Genomic DNA, 24,602 nt, shown 5'->3' on the forward strand with positions numbered 1-24,602 from the left:
GCCTCTGGACCTGTCATCGTCGCTCATACCAGGAACAAATAGAGAAAGGTAACAGCTTTGACTCCACAATTCTGGTAAACTGAAGAGAGTCGTATCAACAAAAAAAAAAATGCAGCATCGCAATACCAACTGAAATGTCGCACTGGACCGTGTGTTTCCGAGAAGGACTTGCAAAACCGAGACTGGGCGACCGTCGGCCCACATGCGAGACGCACGTCGGGCTCGTGTGCGGTTTGGCACATGATGGCCAGCCCTGCTCTACCTGTTGCTGTCCTGTCTTCTGAAATTCGGGATGTACGGTATTATGTTCTCTACAGAAAGGTGTCGGTCTCCATAGCTGAGAGTAGTCAGCGCAGCAGAATGCCATGGAGGGGTACGGATTGGATTCCCAGCCGGGTCGGAGATTTTCTCCACTCGGAGAATGGGTGTTGTATTGTCCTCATCAGTATTTCATCCTCATCAACGAGCAAGTCGCCAGAGTAGCATCAACTAAAATGACCTCCACTGGGCGACCAGTCTACCCGACGGGAGGCCATAGCCACACACACATTTCATTTCATTTACGCAAAGGTTCGACATGTAGACAAGTGGTTTTAAGGTAATCATCGGAGTCACAGACCATGTATGTATGTAGCTGCCCATCATAAACAGCAAGAGCTTTAAACCGGTAGACCATTATGTATGAAGGAATGTGCCTTGGCAATTCGATCTTAAATTTTTTAACGCCATTGCCGACATTAACGTGCTGAAGACCAGTCCATGTTTCGTCATAGATCTGTCGCACTGTATCATGTTAGGAAAGCCACTGTTTGATCCGTGTACGTTCGATTTTAAGTGGCAAACTGAAAATACGGACAGATCGTAGAACTAATCTGGTGCACCAAATCTTAACTTTGCATACTTTGCTGATACAATAATTTGTAGTTGGATCATCAACAGTTGTAGTGATGACACGGGCACATTTTATTGTCAGTCATTCTGAGGTAAACGGCGTTCCCAGGAAAATCATATTGCATCCAAAAACTTCTTTGTCTTTCAGACCAACATTATCGAACAGAAAACCAACAACTTTGAACGTTTTTGGTTTCTGAAACCTGCATGGGAACGCGATCTGCATCGTATGTTTTCTTAACTCGGGCTCCATAACACAAACTATAAATCAACGCTCAAGAAAGTTCCACATAACTGCAGGCACCGGCTGGCACACGCAAAGCGAGGTCAGCCAACACGTCCGCACTTGGGTGCTGCCACAACGGAACTGAATACTTCGGGATGCAGCTACCAAAATTTAGATACTTTTTACCACTCTTGACTCCATATCAAAAATGAAATGTCTTTACTAGATCTGCAATGCTAGAGATGAAGCGGAGCAATTTTCTTGGGTGTTTTTAGAAGGTACATCCTCATGCTAGGTATTCTTTACTTTTACGAGCAAATCTGTCCACACCATAATATGATTGGCACTTGCATAACATGACAAGTAGTACCAATTTCAGGAACGGCATCTTTTGCGGCGAAACTGCGTGAGATACTACATGAAACTCTCTTTGACCTATGTACAGAACTAATTCCACAGTATCTGTTAGCGGAATTTTTTGAACAGGCTTCCTTTAAATACAAGCGTGCACTGATACATACACACGCATTACGAATTGAGTACAGATAAAGCGATTATATGTACGCTCGCCATCTCTGATTTCATCATCTTCGCAAATGTGAGATATTTATGTCATTGGTAGTGCGTAACATATCCTATATTTTTTAAAATTATTTCTCAATACAACCTCCTAACCTCCTCTAAACATCCTTACAAGGCTTTCAGACTGTTTCTGACCACCCTGTATCAGCGAAATTGCTATTTACACTCTCGGGAGATGCTTATCACTACAAAAGAAGGATAAATATAGTGCAATTGATTATAAGCTGCAAAACACTTACTTTGGTGTCCTTCTTGCAGAGTTCCGTCACCCATCCTGTAAATAAATAAATAACTGATCAGTGTATTACATTGTCAGAACATGCATGTAGTACACGTTAAAATGTTCATAGCAGGAGCTAGGGTGACTAATCAATCCTCACTGTCGACAAGAAGTTAAATGTAGAAGAAAATCCATGTTCAAGTCATGGAAAATGCGCAGTTTCACTATTCATATTATATTCACCTAGAAGAATATTAGTATGTGCGTGTGTTGTCAACACAGTTCTTCACGCAGGTCACGTGACTTATTTACCAAGTTCTTTATCACTGTTACTGCTTGTTATATGCAAACGTCAATGCTACTCCCTTAATATACCTTTGTAAATAGCTAAAGAGGTCTCATTATAAACATCTTGTTGCATAAACTCTATATGACAAAATGTTGGCCCGCATCTCGTGGTCGTGCGGTAGCGTTCTCGCTTCCCACGCTCGGGTTCCCGGGTTCGATTCCCGGCGGGGTCAGGGATTTTCTCTGCCTCGTGCTGGCTGGGTGTTGTGTGCTGTCCTTCGGTTAGTTAGGTTTAATTAGTTCTAAGTTCTAGGCGACTGATGACCTCAGCAGTTGAGTCGCATAGTGCTCAGAGCCATTTGAACCACAAAATGTTGCGTCAAGTAAATACTCAGATAGCATCACTTGCTCCCTGATCAACTCAATGTGCTGGAATATGACAAAGTGAACAGAAATAGTAACGCCAATAGAAGGAAAAACTGGTTTTGCGCTTGAGCTCATCTCGAGAACAAAACCCTGCTGATCTCAAAGTTTCCATTTAACAGACGGTTCGCCATCGACAGGGGTTTAGACAGCCACTCCATAAAGTAACGTCCACCCCCGTAGGTGAGAAATCCATGTCACAGAAATGAAAAACTGGCAGACAGAAGAGGACTTGCAGCAGCTGTTATTAAATCCCGCTCCAGTAACGTTTACGCACCGTATGGCGCACTTGAGAGGATTTTTTTTTTTTTTTATGAGGTCGTTCCTGTGTTCAGTAATCATCAGGATCACATGATGTTAACAGGCGACTTTGCTTACGTTATCAGCCCAAGATATCAGGCACCGAATTTCAACAAATCTGTAGAACTGGAGCGTGTAGTACACCGAGTACAGACGACCGACTCATAGGAACATACCTAAGATGCAGCGCCTCGCTCCACCTATTGCGGTCATTCATCAAGCAGGCTGGACAGCGTTTACCTTTTAGACGATTTAAAGAACCATTCCTCCAGTCTGAGGTACGGCTCACTAGTTTCTTTGATCATTCTGCGCACATCGCCACAGCTAATTAGCAAAAACAAGAGACTCACCGAGCTATGGGCATATGGAAAGTGAACACCTCACATCTACAAGATGAGGAATGTCACGTGGCATTTACTAACATACGGAAGGAATGCGAAAGCAGATTCCCGCCACACAGTTCCACCATAGTATATGGTAACTGCGGTATGCAAAGCCCAAGACAAGAAAAATGTTGATTGAATACTCATGAGGGAAAAGCTTCCGGTATAAAAAGGCCAATGAGCTTTATTTTAACTGTCTTAGAGATGTGTATACCCTGGACGCACGAGCAATTGACAATTACACAAGGATTCAGAAAGACAGAGCGAAAATATTTTAAAATTTGGATGAAAATGCAGAATACCACAGGTGGCGAAGAACCATCAAAATATCATGTCGTGGGTGAGAATAACAGAGGGAATAGAAAAATATTGACAGAAAGTAAGCTAGCTGATGGAAGAAATCTTACAAAATACAACCATGTCAAGGAGGCAGTACTCTCTCAAAAGCGTGAAAGTGATGGGATTCCCGGCACGAATCATGCGGATTATAAAAAATGGTTCAAATGGCTCTGAGCATTATGGAACTTAACTTCTAAGGTCATCAGTCCCCTAGAACTTAGAACTACTTAAACCTAACTAACCTAAGGACATCACACACATCCATACCCGAGGCAGGATTCGAACCTGCGACCGTAGCGGTCGTGCAGTTCCAGACTGTAGCGCCTTTAGCCGCTCGGCCACTACGGCCGGCCATGCGGATTATACAAAAAATATTAAGACACAGCACAACACATAATGATAAACGGACAGCTCAGTAAAGTTACTGAGGTCAATACAGCCGTAAGACAAGGGTGCGTCATGTCACTGGCTTTATTCACAATAGCAACAAAAACTGTCGACTCGACAGTCACGCAAAAACTACAAGTATTGCACATAAATGACGAGAAAATCATATGCTTTGCTTGTGCAGACGATGTAGGCTCCCTAGTTGCGAATGAAGATGAAGTAACGCAATCTCCGCAGATTGTCAAAAGTTATGAACTTGCACTTGGAACTCAGTTAAATAAAAAGAAATACATTATCTGGAACGTAGGCACAGGGATAGGTATGCACGAAGACACCTAACAATAGTATCCAAATTGAAACATTTGAGTACTGAATTCAGGAGTAACATCAGGCATACTATTCTACCAGCTGCATAAAGTTACTAACGAGTATACGAGTATTTATACAAGCAAACACTCTTAGGCAAAGCGATGAGTTTCATAAAAACAACATTGTCAATGTATACACAGCTTTTAAACGTACCTGTGTTGAACAAGCTTTACCTATACCTTTAGAAGCAGCCAAAAGTATCCTGTCGGCGATTGGGAACTTTGTGACCCAAGGCAAATTCTTGACGTGAAGTTAGACACCCTAACACTCCCTAAAAGAAATGGAGTATTGACGCTCACTGATGTGAACCACAAGTTAACGGGTCTTATACAGGGACCGGCAAAAAGACCTACTGTATTTCAAAAAGTAGTTACAAACAAGCAGAGGTACAGAGAAAATACTGTTATTTGTGAACAACAAATAGTATACTATTTTACATTAGCTGATTTCAAAAATTATGTCCGATAAATGGCGTCCTCCATTATAGACACATCGACGAAGTCTTTCTCGGAAGTTATCCATAATTAACAGTCACTTCCTAGGTGGTTGCCTTCTTAAGTGCTTGCAGGGTTGTGGGACGATGTTTGTACACTTGAGCCTTTAAGTCTCCCCCAAGAAACATTTCATTATTTCAGTAGAAACTAAAACATACCGCAAATACATCGCATAAATATGCAGCCCACATGGAGCCCAGGCGATGCCTTCTCGTGAGGAGAGAAGACACATAGGAAACAACTCTCTCAAAATTTCTAGAGAATGCCGAGAATTGTGACCTGTGGTCCGTCTTATAGGAACTAGACTTCTCTCTATTCATGGACCCCAAATTCAGCAATGGCTGTGAAGTGGTCGTTGGTGAAGTTAATGAGGGTTTTCTGCTTCCAAGTCGCGGGAAGTTTGTTTATTTACAGTACCTGTAAAGTGGAAGTGGGCCTCATCAGAAGAAATCATAACAGCTCAAATGGTTCAAATGGCTCTGAGCACTATGGGACTTAGCATCTGAGGTCATCAGTCCCCTAGACTTAGAACTACTTAAACCTAACTAACCTAAGGACATCACACACATCCATGTCTGAGGCAGGATTCGAACATGCGACCGTAGCGGTCGTGCGGTTCCAGACTGAAGCACCTAGAACCGCTCGGCCACACAGTTCAGCAATCATAACAACGCCAGGAGAAATGTTCTGAAGAACTTCCTCACACACAGCTCAGCGAGTTTCAAAATCTGTCTCAGTTAATTCTTGGATAACCATGATTTTGTATGGGTACATGTGAAGATCTCTGTACTGGATTCTTCTTACACTCCTATCAGGCAATCCCACGGCAGCTGTATGATTAAGTGGTGTTCACTTTGGAGATTGCTGGACGGACGCTCTCACACGCACAAAATTTTCTGGTGTTGTTACTGTCCGAGGTCGGCTAGTAGCTCGAATAGTTTTTCTATTAGGAACAGAATCATGTCGGCCAAGTTCGAACCGAATGCGAAATGCTCGTTGGGTAGTTATCACAGAACCACGCTTACGAATACACTCATCCACAATAAACGCTCTAAGCGCTGCAGTCATGGACTGTGCGGCTCGTCCTGTCGGAGGTTCGAGTCCTCCCTTGGGCATGGGTCTGTGTGTATGTCCTTAGGATAATTTAGGTTAAGTAGTGTGTAAGCTTAGGGACTGATGACCTTAGCAATTAAGTCTCATAAGACTTCACACTCATTTGAACATCTGAACAATAAACGCACGATGGTCACCTAGCCAAGCCATTGCGTCCAAGGTCCATAGAAAAATGAGGTTGGGCAATAAACGTTCTATGCTGCTATTGGCTGACGCTCTGACGTCAGTAAGGAACAGTGTCTGCCTTGGGAACAGCGCTATAAGATATGGGCCATGCATTTATGCGATCGGTGTATTTGTGGTGTATTTTAGTTTCTACTAAAGTAATAAAATATAAATTGCTATTCTCTTATCGCTAGAACGTTACTCCTACTTTCTGTGACTTTTCCAGCTTTTAAACAGACACTACTGATTTTAAAAATATTCAAGCATCTATCAAATTTAAAAAAAGTGCAAAGTATAGTCTGTTTTTGAAGTTTTCTGTCAAAGTAGATGTTCGAAACGAACAAGCAGTTTTCTAAGTTGACTCTGAGAAAAGTGTTAACGAGTAAATAAGATCTATATAAGGCTTATTTTCATTTTCTATTCATCACAACTCTAAAATGATTTAACTAATATCTGGACACTGTCGTTTTCACTCAAGAAATTATACAGGTGCCTTATTTGTAGAAAGCATTTGAATTAGCTGATCTAACCTCGAAGAAAACTAACAAGGATTCAGAAAATATCGTTCTTGTGAAGCACAACTTGCTCTTTATTTTCACAAAGTAATGAGTGCTATCGACATGAGACATCAAACTGATTCCATATTTTCAGATTTCCAGAAGGCTTTTGACACCGGTCCTCACAAGCGACTTCTAATTAAGTTGCTTGCCTATGGAGGGTCGTCTCAGTTGTGTGATTGGATTCGTGATTTCCTGCGACAAAGGTCACAGTTCATAATAACTGATGGAAAGTCATCGAGTGAAACAGAAGTAATATCTGGTGTTCCACAAGGAAGTGTTATAAGCCCTCTGTTGTTCCTGATCAACATCAGTCATTTAGGAGACAGCCTGAGCAGTCGTTGATTGTTTGCAGATGATACTGTCATTTACGTCATGTTATGTCACCAGATGATCAAAACAAATTACAAAATGATGTAGACAAGATATCTGTACGGTAAAAAAGGTGGCAACTGAGTCTAATTTATGAAAAGTGTGAAGTCATTCACATGAGCACTAATAAGAATGCGCAAAATTTCAGTTATATGATAAATTACACAAATCTAAAGGCCGTAAACTCAACTAAATACTTAGGACTTAAAATTACAAATACTTTAAATTGGAACGATCGCATGGATAATGTTTTGGGGAAAGCAAACCAAAGACTGCGATTTATTGGCAGAACACTTAGAGAACGCAACAGGTTTACTAAAGGGACAGTTTACACTTCGCTTGTCTGTCCTCTTCTGGAGGACTGTTGTGTAGTTGTGGGATCCGCATCAGATAGTACTGGCGAGGGAAATCGAAAAAGCTCAAAGAAGGGCAGCTCGTTTTGTATTATCGAGAAATAGGGGAAAGAGTGCCTCGGAAATGAGACACAAATTGGGGTCGCAGTCATTAAAACAAAGGCGTTTTCGGCTGCGGCCAGACCTTCTCACAAAATTTCAATCACCATTTTTCTCCTCAGAGTGTGAATATGTTTTGTTGGCGCCCATCAAGATGGGGAGAAATGATCACATAATAAAATAAGAGAAATCAGAGCTCGCACGGAAAGATTTGTTCGCTTTCCCCGCGCGCTGTTCGAGAGTGGAACGGTAGAGAAGTAACTTAAAGGTGGTTCGGTGAACCCTCCGCCAGGCACTTAATTGGGAATTGCAGGATAATCATGTAAATGTGGAGGTAGACCTAAAACATGCTTCAAAATACCTTGTTGGAAACTGAATCTTTGGTTTATCCAAAAACGCAAGGTTGACACTGCCGGTAGAAGATAGCCAAATTTTCCCTGAGAAAATTGTTGCTTTACTGCGAAACTATGCCCAAAGTAATCGATTTGGAAATGTCTTCTTTGACCCATATAACTCGTTTTGATCCCTGTAGCAAACTCCTGAGTTAACTGGCTGAAAATACTTTGCCGACTATTCGATTAATTTCATGAGCCACAAGTGCGTTTTTATTACTTTATTTGTGGTGCAAACGTCGTTTCGTTTACTACAACTAACTTCGAAGATGTTTATTACGTGCTCGTAATTGATACACATGTTTTTCAGACGAGCATTTCTCCTCTGTAATGCTGCTACGGAATTTGGCAAACTGTCTTTGAATCATTACAAACAGCTTCATCTGTAGATGTGCATTTATCAGAACTCTTCTTCTGTGGTGAAACTTTTTCTAAAGTCTTTTTGCTTCTTCTCTGCACCTCACGTTATGTTGCAAGTGGTGTGCAGTCACTGGCGCTACTATTACAAGGCAAATTGCACGATGGAAATACATCAACCTTAAGCACTCGTTGACGCGGTAAATTTAACGGTCCGAGCGCAAGTCTCTAACATAATTAGTTTATTTGAAATGACGAGAGCATATTCTGACATTTGCAACATTCACAGCGTCTTTTATACAGCATTTTTACAGCCAAATCTTCTGCAGACTTGAAACACGACGGAAAGCATGAAGCATTATTTTGGTCCCTTTGTAGTGCGTTTGTGAGAATTACAACCAACAGCAAGACAACCTGGAACTGCCTGCACGCACTCAAAACACTTTCATTTGCAAATCATTCATTCATTACACAAAAGTAACTAAGCGAAAACCACAACAGTCTCGAAATCACACAGCTTCCAACATTTAAAAATCTGGGCGCAAAGTGTCCCTCTCTGACGTCATGCGCACAATGGATGAAACCCGTTTGCTTCTGCGCAGCGTTTACTGCGCTACACTCATTGCGCCTGTTGGGAATGGCAGGTATACCGCTATCGATCGATACCCCCTCCACATCAGTGTCCCCACCACAACCCACGCAGCGACCTCTGCAACTACAGGTGGTCTTTTTGCCGGACGCTGTACCTGTGCAAAATGTGCGAGCTGTGGGAAATGGCTTAACGGTCCACCTGCTGAATGGAATAGCACCTGCCAGCCACCAATAGACGTTCACCGTATGCCTAATGGTTCCTGTCATTTTAAAAACTTTTAGTCGATCATAGTTACATCTCCTCGAGAATACTAAAGCAGAAGATTATGATTGTAAAAGACGTCTACGGGGAAATAAGGGAAAACAAGAAAAGATATTTCGTTGAACAGAGATACCCCAACTATGAGTGGCCAGCGATTTGGAAAAACCTCCACGACCCCCTTATCATCCAGCGTGGAAGCAATATGGTATTCTGCAATCAACAGAAAAATGCCGACTAATTCTAAACTCCATACTATGCCCATGTGTAAATTACGAAACCTTAGAGAAGAACATAGTTTTGTGTGTGAAAGCGTAAACGACATTTGGCGTCTGTTCAAAAAGAAGTTAGCGACTATATTTACAGAACTTCGCCTAACGTCTTCCCACAACGAAATGAAATGCTGTAAACCGGATAAAAGAGCACACAGTGCATAACAAAAATGGTTCAAATGGCTCTGAGCACTATGGGACTCAACTGCTGTGGTCATCAGTCCCCTAGAACTTAGAACTACTTAAACCTAACTAACCTAAGGACATCACACACATCCATGCCCGAGGCAGGATTCGAACCTGCGACCGTAGCAGTCGCACGGTTCCGGACTGCGCGCCTAGAATCGCGAGACCACCGCGGCCGGCTTAACATCTTGAAGGCAGAAAATAAGAGCAAAGAAAATTATTGGGTGTATCTCACGAATCAACACCATAAATTAACTTGCACGAAAAGTGCAAGAACAATTCAGCTCGTGATAAACGGGAAATCCGGGTTCGAGTCTCGCTGAGGCATCAATTTCAAAGTCGTCATTCCATTATACAGCTGATGCTTGTCAATACTTGTAAGTGCGAATACAATTCATGTATTCCATAACGGCTGAATGCACGTTCCCAGGAAGACAGCATCGTAATCCTGAACAACACAGGCACTGGAATATCGTATTTATCTGATGACACCGGGCACGTGACTTTAAATCAAAATGTCTCCCATGTACGTGAAGATGCATAATGGATGTACGAGTGCAAGTTGTTGAAACATGGTTCACGACATATAGAAGCCCGTGTGTACTCATGAGTCGTACTCGGCTAGCCTAATGTTGCAGCCACGGTAGCTCAGCGCGTTCAGTCAGAGGACTTGCTAGTTTCCGTAATAAATAAAAAAAGAGTAGAATATTCAACGATTAACTTGCAGGTGTGTCATGTGACATCCACCTAGATCAAATGATGAAAAAGGAAATGGTAAGACGACCGCTGGAGATAAACAGGAAATCTGGTTTAAAGTCAGTCAGGCACTACTTTTCGCTATCGTCATTCAATTATACGGCTGATGGTCGTCCATGTTCGCAATTGCGAATACATTTCATGTAATTATACATGTTTCTTAAATAGAATCATAATGGGAAACGTTTCAGAACAAGGTAATAGAAGAAATAAATTGATAATGACTTCATAGATTTTGGATATCAAGACAAGAAAAATGCTTTGTTCCTCTTCAGAAAAAAAGGGAGAAAAAAATCAAGATCAAATAACTACGTCTGTCACAAACTCTCATGAAGAATTAAGATTCATAATACGGTTTTTCTTCCTTTTCATTTTTTACTCATTTTTACAAGAAGAAAGGTTTTATGTTTTAGCTAAACAGAAGCAACAGAAACAGATGCAAGATATAGCAATTCATATTCAAGTATTTTTTACCTTCAGAAAATAGAAGTATTTTTTGTTATAATATTTTAAATTGTATGTGGAAGCAATATTTTAAATCCTTCATAAAAGAAGATGACTGACTCCTCTCTTAGTTTGTTTTAATCTCATTAAGTTTTCAGATGTTCAGGGGGAAGAAGGACTTATTTTCTTTATTCTTATAAAGAGAAATCAGAAGTAAAAATAGCAAATATACAAAAACAACAACAAAGTAAAAGAACATTAATAATACTATTTGTGCATGAATGAAAATCTAACATGTAAACGTAGGCTTCCACGGTCATTCTCAAAAAAAATGGTTCAAATGGCTCTGAGCACTATGGGACTTAACATCTATGGTCATCAGTCCCCTAGAACTTAGAACTACTTAAACCTAACTAACCTAAGGACAGCACACAACACCCAGCCATCACGAGGGAGAGAAAATCCCTGACCCCGCCGGGAATCGAACCCGGGAACCCGGGCGTGGGAAGCGAGAACGCTACCGCACGACCACGAGATGCGGGCGGTCATTCTCACAGACATTAAAATTCTTCAGGGTTTGTGACCGCATTATCAACTATAAAATTCCAATTTATAGTTGACAATGCGATCACAAACCGTGAAGAATTTTATTTACTGAAAATCTAACATTTTCAGAGACAAACTTATGAATAGCGAAGAGGCCAGGCCTAGGCTAGAAGGGGAGGATGGACAAAAAAAAGGAGTTAGCGCGGCTGACTGTCATGAGGAAGACCCAGGTTCGATTCCCAGTACTGGCATGGACCTTCCCTTGGTGGGAGGACTGGTGCGGAATGCAGTCAGCCTCGTGAGGCCAACTCAGGAGTCACTCGACCGACTAGTAGCGGCTCCGAGGTCGAGTAACCCGACAAAGATAGGGAGAGCAGTGAGCTGACCACATGTTCATCCCTGACGCATCTAGTGACGCCATTGGCAGATGATTACACGGTGATGAGTCGGGTCCGATTGGACTGTCTAGAGTGAGAACGCGGAACTAAACGTTTTCACCGTAAAGCAATATCACAACATTTCGAATAAAACATACTGGTTCAGAGGCTGGTGTTCGAAACCCCCACACCAACATTGTTAATGTGTTTGCTGCCCATATTCTGAATTTTAAAATTTCGCCGTAGGTAAATAGAGGGAACAGTAGTATAACAGAAAGTAATATGAAATTTGAAGTACGCAAAGTTTGTGTGAAACTTCCTCCGTTCTTGACTGAAAAGCCTGATATATAGTTTTCTCAGGCCGAAGCACAATTTACAGTAACGGGTATACAGACCAAAGCAACAAAACTCAGTTATTTCTGAGCATAGCTGGAGCCCTGATTTGTCGAAAATGTATGGAATCTCGTGAACAGTGGCGAAAGTAACAAATATTATTTAGCTAAAGAAAGACTGTTAGCGACTTTTAATGAAAGTGGAGAACGTCAAATTAAGAAATTAGTTGACGAATTAGAAACTCATATATGAAAGTAGTTGCTTCGGAAAATGAAAAGCTATGGGGCAGCGAACGCTTGAGATATAATTTTAATGATTCTCTGGCTAGACAAAATTCCTGGTAGCGTTCGCAATATTTTAATAATCTCTGAAGAAAATGTGGACAAACGAGGGCTAATGGCTGATCGGATGATGGAAATGTGAAGCACTCATGACCTTCAATCATCCTCAACTGAAATGTCTCCTGTGACCTGTGATTCTTCAGTATCAGTGAAAAATCTTCTGGTAAGGATCGAGGAGCCGGAAACTGAAGCCTGAAAATCCAGACTGAGGGAGTGACAGTATCAATCACGGTGACTTCTCATAGCAGAGGCCACGGCAAACTGAGATACAATAGTTCCGGCAAGTACAGCTATTTTCATTCTCGTTATGGCTCAAAAGTACAGGCCTGAGAAGTGTGTCCAACCTTGTCAATGGAACAGTGTGAGATAAAAATTCAGGGATGAGTTCCAGTTCTGAATGTCAGTCTCCAACTTTGAAACTGCAAAACATAGCAGTATAGTAATCTCGAACGCATAGGGTCTCACGATTGTCATCCACAGCGTAAACTCGTAAAGGATTCCGGCATGCTGATCCAAAAACACTGCATTCACGTTCGACAAAAGCCTGATCAAATCCTGTTCGTGCCTTTGTACTGCAGGCGGATGCCCTTAATGAATTCAAGGTGGATTCTATTCCTCACCTTTGCCTCAACTGATACTGTGCTCTGTTGTTAGTAATCTCATTGTCAACCGGACAGTATTTCTTAATGCCGAGTAGAAGGTAACTATTTACCCAACGCCACTCTAACTTTGTCTTACGTCGCCAATCTTCACATTTCATCATGTGTAACGCTCAAGGAAGTCTTTCCACAGAGATACGGCATTTTCAAGTCAAACTAGTCAAGTTTTTTAAAGTACGTGACAACTTTGCAGAAATATTACACATTTTGTGCTGTTGTCGTAAAAATAATTGTGCTTTCTTTTTGACAGATCTTATTTCTTTTGTGGTGCTGTATCATTCGGTAGTGATTTGAACTCTCACATACGAGAAAGGCGAGGTCATAACATGATCCACTTTGCTTACACATAATTCAAACAAAGCATGTGGCCAGGGGTGATGACGAGTCTAACTCAGTTCCTGTCCGTATAACAAGGGAGGCAAGTCAAACAACAAAGACAGTTTTTTGTTACAAAAAGAAACGCTTTATGGGGCAAAGAAGAATGCAAGTAACATCTTTTCTCTATGTAATCTCCCACAATCTCTGCATATTCAGTCCTTTTCACAAGTTCCCTCATTGCGCCATGGAACGAGCTAAAGCTCGTGCTGTCTTGCACATCCACTCTTAGACCGCCTCTTAAACTCTCGTCATCCGATGAAAGCTTGGAATCACTTCATAGGAGCAAAAAGGTGAAAAATAAACTAGGTCAAGACTCTACGGCGTATGCTCCAGCAGCTGAAAGTGGCTGACGTTCATCGCAAACGCATTATCGTTAGTTCTGGCACGACGATTATCACCAGTCATTCACTCAGCTGTCTCAATGTTTCTGTCTGTCCTCGAAGTGGACGGTTTATCCGAACTATCTTCTGCGGAGACAGGCACCCGTTCACGTTTAAAGCAATTTATCCGCTAATAAACTTACCGCTCACTAAAACAGCTGCGCTCGGTGAATACTCACTGCAGCTTTAGTACCTTCAAAAACACTAAATGAATCACTCTCCTCATTTCTTTCTTGATGCACATTGAGATCTTGGCTTTCATAATAAAATACCCCAAAAATCACTACGAATAGATCTATTCGCTAATGCACAACAACAACATTAAGCTTAAGGCGTGTCAGTGTTGAGTCAGTGCTGTCAACTTGTGAAGCATAAAGAATATTACTTTCACTTACTGTCTTGCCCTCGCACTAGCTCTTCGGAAACCTTCCACCATCTTTAAATATGTAACTGCCAGTATCTGTAATTATTCGACTCTATTTTATCTGTGTTGTGAGAGTTTCGCTCCATTACTTATTATGTCTTAATGACCTGTAATAAACGATCAATGTGTTTTGCGGATTTAATATCACTCTTACCCAGCCGCCAAAAATCTGGCATCTGATCCTCCTTTTCGTGAGAGTACAGCCAAGTGAACAGCATATAGTGATTGATCATACAACAAGCATAGCGAGGCATATAATGTTTCATCAGAAAGAAAGCTGAGTAAAAGAGAGCATAACTGTTTCTTCAGCAAAGTTAGCTAAGCAAAGCACTGAGTAAGTTTTAGAGACAGTGATCCACACTAACGCTTCCATCCGTTTGACCGTCTGTGCCTAATAAGGCAGCCCTGTGGTAGAGTAGTCGAATAACTTCTAGCTGAAAATGTGAGGGGTCCGAGTTCGATTCCCAGTGACCTCCTCAAATTTTTCTGTGGTGGGTAAGTCTGGAACGGAGTGCACAAGTTGTCAATAAAATTGTTATGAGATTGAGACAAAGGCTGTAGAAATGACGTAACTTCAAAAGCTTGCTCCAGCCTAGGAACCACACGACAGAGACAAAATTCGGTGCCTAACACAAAATTCCATGTTTGGCAGTGAGACGATGGTTGTTCCGGTGTATGGTATTGTCCAAAGGGAAGGGTGGCAAAGCAACGTTTGTACCTCGCAACGAAACCACAGAGGAGTGTAGTCGCTGATGTCGCACCGAAAAATGGGAAAAGCTGGCATTGCCATGATTCCTAGAGTTTTGCTACGCCACAGCAATTTATAGTCTACTTGCGGCTGAGCAGATGAACGCTCGCCCATTTTACACTCAACGATCCAACGACAGCAGCGTCTTACACAAGCCACCAATGTGTTAAATGTCTCAGACAGAAATTACTGCTAACGTGATGTCAATTATTCTTCAAATGAAGAGCCTTGTAAAATTACCAATATCGAGCGATACTTTAATATTTAAAGACCGCTATAAATACTCAAAATATTCCTGTGGAAATGGATTGTATGAAGTTAAGTAAATTTTCACATCTGTATTTCAATAAAGTGAACTAATATTTTCTATGTTAAAATTCCTCTCAATCTCGTTCCGGAGCAAAGCAAAGAACCCACCGTTTTGCTGGAGACTGTATTTTTGTACAGCATAGCACGGCGAGAGTACGAGAAGGTAGCTGAGATTCACAGCTCCGTCGAATGATGCAGAGACTTCATTTATTAGAAAAACTGCCCTGGAGGGCCATTGAATGACTGGAGGAATTTCGTACACAGAGGTAGCCCAGTGATTAAATGTTTGTCGTTCTAACGTGTGCAGAAAGCTTCATGATAGCGGTATATACACGAGGCGTTAGGACAACCGTGTGTTACCCGTCGCACATCACAGGAAGGACAATAAGCAACGGGCTCGTCAAAATGTATACTGCTCTGCAGATCGGTGGACGGCCGTTCTCTTCACTCATTATTCCTGTCTTAAATTACAAATTGACTGTAATTATAGTTTGATTTTTCGTGATGACTGGGTGTTGTGTGATGTCCTTAGGTTAGTTAGGTTTAAGTAGTTCTAAGTTCTAGGGGACTGATGACCATAGATGTTAAGTCCCATAGGTCCCAGAGCCATTTGAACCATTTTTTTATAGTTTGATTTTGCAAGAAGAGAAATGGTTTCCACTCATCAAACATCTGAGAAAGAGATGTTTGAGGGAGAGGAATTGTCTGTGTGGAGGATGGTCTACTTTTAATTAAGTGGTACTAGGTCGCCCATGTCATTCCACATGGACCTGTGACAGGATGGATATGGAGATAGCATCCTTGATGACTGCGTATCACCATATGCGGCTGACTCACGTTCGGAAATGAGTAAGATTCATATCCTACTTCATTAATGCAGATTTGGAATTTCCATGGTTTCTCCAAATAGCTTAAAGAAATTTGCTGCATTATTTCTTCGTTGCGCTACACGATCAGGTACTTGAATACCAATGACAAAAATCTCAGATAGCAAAAAACTAAGGATTTAGGCAAGGTATTCCTGAGCGGCGTGATGAAGTCCAACATGTTGCGTGCAAATGTAGAGAGTCTCACTACGTGTTTCATGACGACCGTCACGCGGGGCCAAGCTGGAGACGCACTCGCTACTAATTAGGTACAAGGCAACACGCAAGCTCCATGTTTCCACGTAGATGACAACGCAAGCGAAACATTTTTAAAAAACGAAACACGACAGGAGATAGGCTGTCAGCGGTGCGAACTTTGTGTTCACTAGCCTCATGTTTTTAAAATATATAAGTTGCAAAAAAAAAAAAAATTAAAAAATGTGAAACATTTACTTGGATTATTCCAGTTATTTGAAATATTACTTTTAATTGAGAATAAATAAAAAATCACTGTCGACCTAATAACAAAAAATAAAATAAACGCATAGTAAAGAAAAAGGGGGGGAGGGGAGGAGGCGGGAAGATTTTAAGAAGCACTGTGCATTCACTCAAAATTGAAGGACCTACACTGAGAAAGGTTAACTAGGAGATTTCTTACTGACTGACGTAAAGTCATCGAGTAAAACAGAAGTGATATCTGGCGCTTCCTAAGGATGTGTAATATGCCCTCTGTTGTTCCTAATCTATATAAACGATTTAGGAGGCAATTTGAGCAGCCCTTTTAGCTTGCAGATGATGCTGCCATTTACCGACTCGTAAAGTCATTAGAAGATTTAGGGCATCAAAGCTATTCATTACTCTAATTATGAAGTAAACAGTTTTACCTCTTAAAAAAGCTGCGTCTTCAACTAGGGAACATTTCCGTATGATATGGTCTGGTGTACCGATTTCGCCATAATGTTAGATGGTCGTTGCCTTCTTACCCTTTCTGTTTAGATACGTAGGATATGGGCATGCCCGGAAAGATAGTGAACAGTCCCCTACTTGGCTCTGAATGTGTTATCTGAAACCTTTCGTTTACATCAGGAAGAAGCTAAAACGCTCTCCTTCCTGCGTCTGAGGTATTTCATCTCTGCTGATAGTCCTTAAGTATTAAATTCTTTATTACTAACGAATTTGTGGCTGGTTCCTCAAGAATTCAGTGTACTTTTTCGTATTTTTTCTTCTTCAGCCAACAGATGGCAGCCATTTTTCTCATGAAACCACATACGTCCAATAATACACGTCCTCACTGCAGCAGCAGCTTTGACCTGTTGTAACCAGTGCGCCCAAACACTTGCACCGTAGCCCACAATTGCAGTTAATGTAAACTCGTGATGCATCCTAATCATATTAAGGGGCAAAAGAAACCACCTTGTCTCATATTAATAATTTTATACATTAATTAATTGCCTCTCCTTGCAACAAATTTGCATGTCCAGTGTTCGAATAGGTGCATACATAATTACTTATTATCTGTATGCCTTCGACTTATCGTCTGATTTATTTTGATGGGTTTGAATAACGTATAGGTCGACTTTTGTGGTGCTACCCTGCGTCGCACCTGCGAGCACTACTCGTGCATGATTTCAAGAAGTTTGCCACAATCATTTTCTATTGTTGCCGTGCGCTAAAAGTAATAAGTCATCAGTATATGCTACTGCTCCTAACCATTCTTTACTATTGTGTTATCAATCCAAAAGTAGGCCGGCCGGAGTGGCCGTGCGGTTCTAGGCGCTACAGTCTGGGACCGAGCGACCGCTACGATCGCAGGTTCGAATCCCGCCTCGGGCATGGATGTGTGTGATGTCCTTAGGTTAGTTAGGTTTAATTAGTTCTAAGTTATAGGCGACTGATGACCTCAGAAGTTAAGTCGCATAGTGCTGAGAGCCATTTGAACCAATCCAACAGTAGTTCTAAGTTAATATCCCAGATTACGGAACCGCAAACACAGCCCTGGGGGCTACCTTTTGTAATGCATTTGATCACTGTTGACGTGAGACTAGACAACATTATCCAACGTTTCCAATAGTTTTCTAAAGAATAAAAGAAACCATAAGTTACTGAAAGCCCTAGATACATCTAGCATTATACCTATTACATATTTAGTGTCTACAGTGTATACTAATTTTCTCACCCCATTAATCGCATCTCGACGCGCAAGTCGCTGAAGTGGCGTCAAATCGAAAGACTTGCACCCGGCAAATGATCTACCCGGCGGGAGGCCCTACTCACACGACATTTATTTTTTAATGGCAAAAAAAATGGCTCTGAGCACTATGGGACTTAACATCTAAGGTCATCAGTACCCTAGAACTTAGAACTACTTAAACCTAACTAACCTAAGGACATCACACACATCCATGCCCTAGGCAGAATTCGAACCTGCGACCGTAGCAGACGCGCGGTTCCAGACTGAAGTGCCTAGAACCGTTTGGCCACCGCGGCCGGCTTTTAATGGCACCCACCGTACATTTATACTTCACAAACCATTACTGAACATTACATAATCCCATTAGAATACTGTGGCGTTGTAATCTAATGTTTACCCTTGTTTTCAGAATCTTACCCTGTACATTTACTATGAAAACATGAGAGAATGCAGGGCACTCTCACTTCTGATATGGTGTTATGGTTATTAATGTTCTTAGGGAAGATGATTTTTATTACTTGGTTGCTATACTGGAAACAATCTGACTTCATTCTTATTCTGAAATGGTTGGCAGTCGTTAACACTCTTGCTTGTGTGCTCTAGTCAGGGAATAGCGGTAAGCTATACCTGCATTCAAAGGAAGAGGATGCCGATTTGAACGGCTGCATTAAAAGCATACGGCGGCTGATGGGAGCGTTTTTTCTGCGGACCCTGGGTGAAAACGTTGCGGACTGCCCAGTTCCTCGGTCTCATTGTACAGACATGTTGGATGGCGCTGCTCGGTCGACGGCCGCGTCCAGGTAGGCTGACTAGTGCCGAGGGCAGAGCATTGATGACTGGCAATAAATCAGAGGATGGGCTCTTGTTAGGCAGGAAGCCGATGAGACGACTATGAGTTTCTACGAATTTCCATGGGACAGGTCAGTGGCGCCCAGGCGTCCAGACTCTGCTACGAGAACATATTTGTGAAGGCACGAGGCTTTTAGCGAGTTTATGGCCGTTCTTTGGAAAGTTCGAAATGGACGCAACAGCGGAGATAACGATCTTTTTATAGAGGCCTGTGGTTCCATACAGGTCATGATTTTAGCAAGGACACAGCGTAAACACGTGGGAAAGAGACCGCGAAGCTGTATCTTTTTTTCCTTTTCTAACAATTAATCTTTGAAGTCTCTGCTTGGTTAAATCTGTGTATGCAGAGCAAGGGGCAGTCTCCCAGCTTCGAATGCCGCAGTCCAGCTCGTGATTGGCTTTGGTTAACGTGGGAGTAGTCTAAGATGTAAATGTGCTTTGCTACCGAGCTGGCGAGGAAAGTTGAGAGAAAGTGGACGTGGCACTCTTGTCCTGGTGCTTCACTAGTAAAGAACTGCAGGTCTTACCTAAACGGTAAGACTTGTGTCCTTTACTAGTGTGCCACTTAGAGCCAGTCATCATCTGAACTGTCAGAGGTACTGCTTCTAGCATCATGCACACAATGAGTGATGCGTGGGTGTACTTATTTGTTTTGAGTTGGCCGTCTAAACATTCGACACATTCCGTCATGCATAGTAGTGGCATGGAGTGAAATTGGTTTGGCAGACGAGCAAACGGGCCCACCTGCACACTGGAATCCACTGGCGTTTCAGAGGCTCATAGAGAAGTTCCTGCGCTCCAAATTAGCCGAATGCAAGACCACGTACTTGCATTTTTTCGGGCACGCGGCATTAATAACAGATTGCTGCCGTGCATGACTCCAGTCGCCGAGCGCATCGTTGTGTGCCCCCCTGCCCAGCAGGAGGGTAAAGTATTCGCTGCTATGGCATAGCACTCCAATATATTCTCCTCAGCACCCTGTTCTTTGGAACCATACTTTTCTTTATGGAATAGTAGAGTATAGATTTTTGATAGTAGCATAGTTTTTGGGTCATACCACGGATTCACATTTATGAAGTCAGATAAAGTGATTAGTTCTGGTTAGTGTCGTGTGTTCATCCCCAGCTGATCACTTCGTTCACCATAGACCGCATATTAGTGAAAGCGTTTGTCATATAAAAATGTTTGTGTGATGTTTCTTTAGCCATCTTTTGTCATGTGATGTTAAGAATGAATAAATCAATTGTTATTTAGACCACAACATCTCCCAGTGTTCTGATTAACATTATCTTTGCCATTTTTATTAAAGTCTTGATTGTAATTGATGAAGCAGAACCTTGCAAATAAACCAGTGTGATTTTGGTTATATGAAATTTTTATCTTATCCCGTTCTTTATGACTACTTCTGCGATTTTCCATCATTTTGGGAAATGCTCTTGCATCATACATTCACCGAATAATCTGCTCGTTTAAGCAGCTGCATGAGGACTTAATTATTGTAATACCTCCCCTGGTATACCATATTAACAAGGACCTTCGTCCTTATTCATTTCACACATGATTTCAGACACCTCAGTATCCATACAAGGGTATATACCAGCTGTACTGTCAAAAGGCACTTCGAGCTCCTTTCTGTTTCTTGTGATATTCGATGTCATCCATTTCTTCGTCATCTGGAAGAAGACAGTGAGGGAGAACTTCTGCCCGCTCCTTCCAATTTGTTGTCAACCGGCTTTGAGTCTGGACTGTGGATAGAACAGTAGGGGTTATTAGTTTCCCAGCTATAATTTTATAGAGCGTGCCCCGGGGATTTACTAACACGTGCTCACGAACACATTGCTCGTCTAACTAACCTTATCTCCGATTTTACATTTTTTTCAGTTGCCTATTTTGCTTTAATTTAAAATCTCTGTGTTATAAACTTCTTTGATATGTTCTTCTCCCTTTCCAAACTCGTCTTCTGAGCTCAGTTAAGTTTTGAGCCACAAGGTGTCAATTGTTCTGTATCAACTTGTTTCTTCAGTGGCACATCATTTTGTATCGCATTCAGTAATTCGAAGGCTTTTTCGCCAAATTTGTCTCACAACTCCGCTAGGGGTGTTGGTGAAACCTACTCAGCACGCAGAAGCTCCCAATTTGGTTTTATCAGATCGTGTCCGCTAGTCGTCCCTCCTGTGATGACTTGCCAGTCAGGCCAGTACGGGTAACGTCCATGTGCCCTGAGGGAAAAATATCAACACATTTTGAACGTGATCTTTCGTCACCGAGCCTTGGTGAGCGCAGGTAGAGCATAGTAAAATCTCCGTTTAGTCACCGTCGAAGTCAGTTTTAAATAGCTGCAATGGCATGAAGCACAGAAAACCCAATTACTTTTATTAAACTGCATAGAATATAGGTGTATGGAGGCAAGCAGACAATATTGAGATAATTACTACGGTGTATTTTTACAGAAGCTCTATTTACAAAATTAATTTGAAACATGACACTCCATTGATTTCATAATAGGTTATCTGAACGTAACTTGCTAACATGTCAAGTCTCGTTTCAAGGAAGATTAGTATTTGAGGCTGCTGAAAATAAATAAGACACCTAACCCTGGATGAATTCCTACCAAATTTTCCATTGCTTACCCTGTGGAAACAGTTCATTTCTTATCTTACTTTTATTATGAATCTGTCACATGCCTCATGCGACTTGAGGAAAGTGCTGCTTATTCCTCCTTATAATATGGGTAAAAGAGCATATCGTGCAAAAATATAGGCTAATATCGTTAACATCACCCTTTTACAAGTTTCTACACTAAACTAAGAGATCTAACAGAGTGGCATGCACTTAGCAGTGCATAAATTGCCCGACGGAAATCACCAGCTGAGCTACAGTCTTGTAAAACACTGACAAAAAATGAAATGCAACATGTCAGTTTTTCACTTACAGTTGGGTACAGCCGGAAGACAAAAACGTTGAAATATTACAAGAAATTGACCCTGTCCGTGTTCAACAAAGACATAGAAACTCGTCCAAAAAGAATATAGTGGCGTCAGGTAAAGGCAAACTGTATAATAACTAAATAAAGGCTCGTTTCACAATGACCTCTACAGCTAAATCGCTAACGTCCAAATCTTTCACAGAGAGTGTTTCTGATATAATTGTTATGTTTTTCTTCAACTACACATTCTTCTGGCTCGGCAGTTAACGACTAAGATGATATCCGATATACCACATTAAACACGTGTATCACACCCGATAATGTGCAATTGATTCCTCACACTAGAGGTGACGGTGTGTCGTCTCGGATGGCAGATATAAAACAGAACTGACGGCTAACTGATAATTCGCTGGTAACAACATGTACTAAAATAAACGAATTTCTGATGTATATATGCAGACTGAAGCGATGAATTAAAACTTGTACCAAGGCCAGGATTCGAACCTAGGTATCTTGCTCACTAGGCAGACGCGCTAAACATTACATCCTTGCACGGACTACCCTAGCACGGCTCCCTCCTCAATCCAAATTCCCATTCATGCTTCAGCCTACTTGGAATTCCCCCTATATTCGAACCGCGTTGCAGAGTCTCTTCAACTGTATTGTAATAGCACTTCAACATCGAACGAAACGGAGTATCCTGCCTGAAACCCAGGCATAGTTGCATCAATCAAATTAAAGTATATAGTTGCAGAGAGCTTTTCAAATCTCAAACATCTATGATGTATATATGCAGACTGAAGCGATAATGAAAATTTGGACCAAGGCCGGGGTCTGTCAGATCTGCTTGTGTTTTAATTACCTGAAAACGGTTTCTTTTGTCCCATCGGAATTACGAACAGGGATTTCGTTTATGTGTGGTCGTAAAATGTATGCCGAGTGCACGCTTCATCAGCAGACCCATTGACCTTCGGTTAGCCACATAACTCGATGCGGTGGTTCTGCAGTTACCGAAGAATGGCAACCCAAAGACTGAATGAATGCCTTAGGTTGTACCTACAGTACTGTAAATCTTAGAACATAGAGTAAAGTAACAATGCGTATTGAAAAATATTTAAGCATGGTAACTTCAGAGCATGCCCAATACTAAAAAATCAAACGAACTAACTGTCATTCAACAATGTACCCAAGTGATATTTGTTACTGACGTCACGAATAATAACCTTTTATGGACATGGCATGTTACCGACACTGCAGTGATTGTATGCTGAGCATGTGTTCGGCATATTAGTAAAGATGATGATCCATGTCATTTTCGAAGAACTCCGCAATCAGAGAAAGTAAGATCCTTTTGTCATAAATAAACTGGTAAATAAAAGTGAGTTAAGAGTAACTGAAAAGAAGAGGAGTACATAATTACACCACAACAAAGGTAAAGCTTTGCGTTCCGGCCTGATGGGGCAATCTGGACCGACCGACCACCATGTCATCCTATACCAATGACATGTAACAATCATTATATGCAGTTTGGAAGGGCGCAGCATCACCACACCACTCTTCCGGCCGTTGCCGGCTTTCTTGACCTTCGATCCACTACTTCTCATTCACGTAACTTTTTATTTGGCACCAAGAGGCTGAATGTATCCTGTTCCACTCCTCCCACCAAGGACAAATCCCTAGCAGTACCGGGAATCGAAACTAAGTCCTCCACATAGCAGCCAGACACGCTGAACACATAGCCACAGTGTCGGACAATAACACCAAAGAAGGATCGTTATTAGAAGGAGAAGTAACCATTTCTTGAAGTTACAGCTGCCTTCTCTGAAGACGCTGTGGCACTTGCAAAATCAACAAAAATCACGAAATGGATTGTGGAAGAACTTAAACTGTTATCTTTTGAGAAGAACAAATTCATGGAGAACACTGGAAGATTATTTATACTTCACCACCACCACCTGCAGGATTCACACCGGTTGAGTGGCACATGCAACGTCCTCATCAACATAGACTGCAACGGTGCAGAATGAATGATTTCACAACCGAAAAGAAGGCTTTACAGTTTGATAAGCACGCCAGGCAGTCTTTGAAAAAAAAAGTGTATGTAATACACGTAATCTAGCCAGTCAGATTGGTTGGTTGGTTGGTTGTTTCGGGGAAGGAGACCAGACAGCGAGGTCATCGGTCTCATCGGAGTAGGGAAGGACGAGGAAGGAAGTCGGCCGTGCCCTTTGAAAGGAACCATCCCGGCATTTGCCTGGAGCGATTTAGGGAAATCACGGAAAACCTAAATCAGGATGGCCGGACGCGCGATTGAACCGTCGTCCTCCCGAATGCGAGTCCAGTGTCTAACCACTGCGCCACCTCGCTCGGTAGCCAGTCAGAAGAGCGAACGAAAGGAAGAAAAGGGTAAAAATAGAATAAAGAAAGATGATATAGAAAGTACCACAAACCAGATTT

General features: G+C 41.8%; 1 protein-coding gene across 1 annotated transcript in view; it reads right to left on the reverse strand.

Moving 5' to 3' along the window:
• LOC124556548 overlaps positions 1-24,602 on the reverse strand; it is a 376,152-nt gene that overhangs the window by 138,534 nt on the left and 213,016 nt on the right. Inside the window, exon 2 of the mRNA XM_047130505.1 lies at positions 1,939-1,973. Coding sequence (XP_046986461.1) covers positions 1,939-1,972 — 34 coding nt within the window. The 5' untranslated portion in view covers position 1,973. The remainder of the gene's footprint in view (positions 1-1,938; positions 1,974-24,602) is intronic.

The sequence above is a fragment of the Schistocerca americana genome, chromosome X (assembly GCF_021461395.2).
Source record: "Schistocerca americana isolate TAMUIC-IGC-003095 chromosome X, iqSchAmer2.1, whole genome shotgun sequence".
Classification (NCBI taxonomy): domain Eukaryota; kingdom Metazoa; phylum Arthropoda; class Insecta; order Orthoptera; family Acrididae; genus Schistocerca; species Schistocerca americana.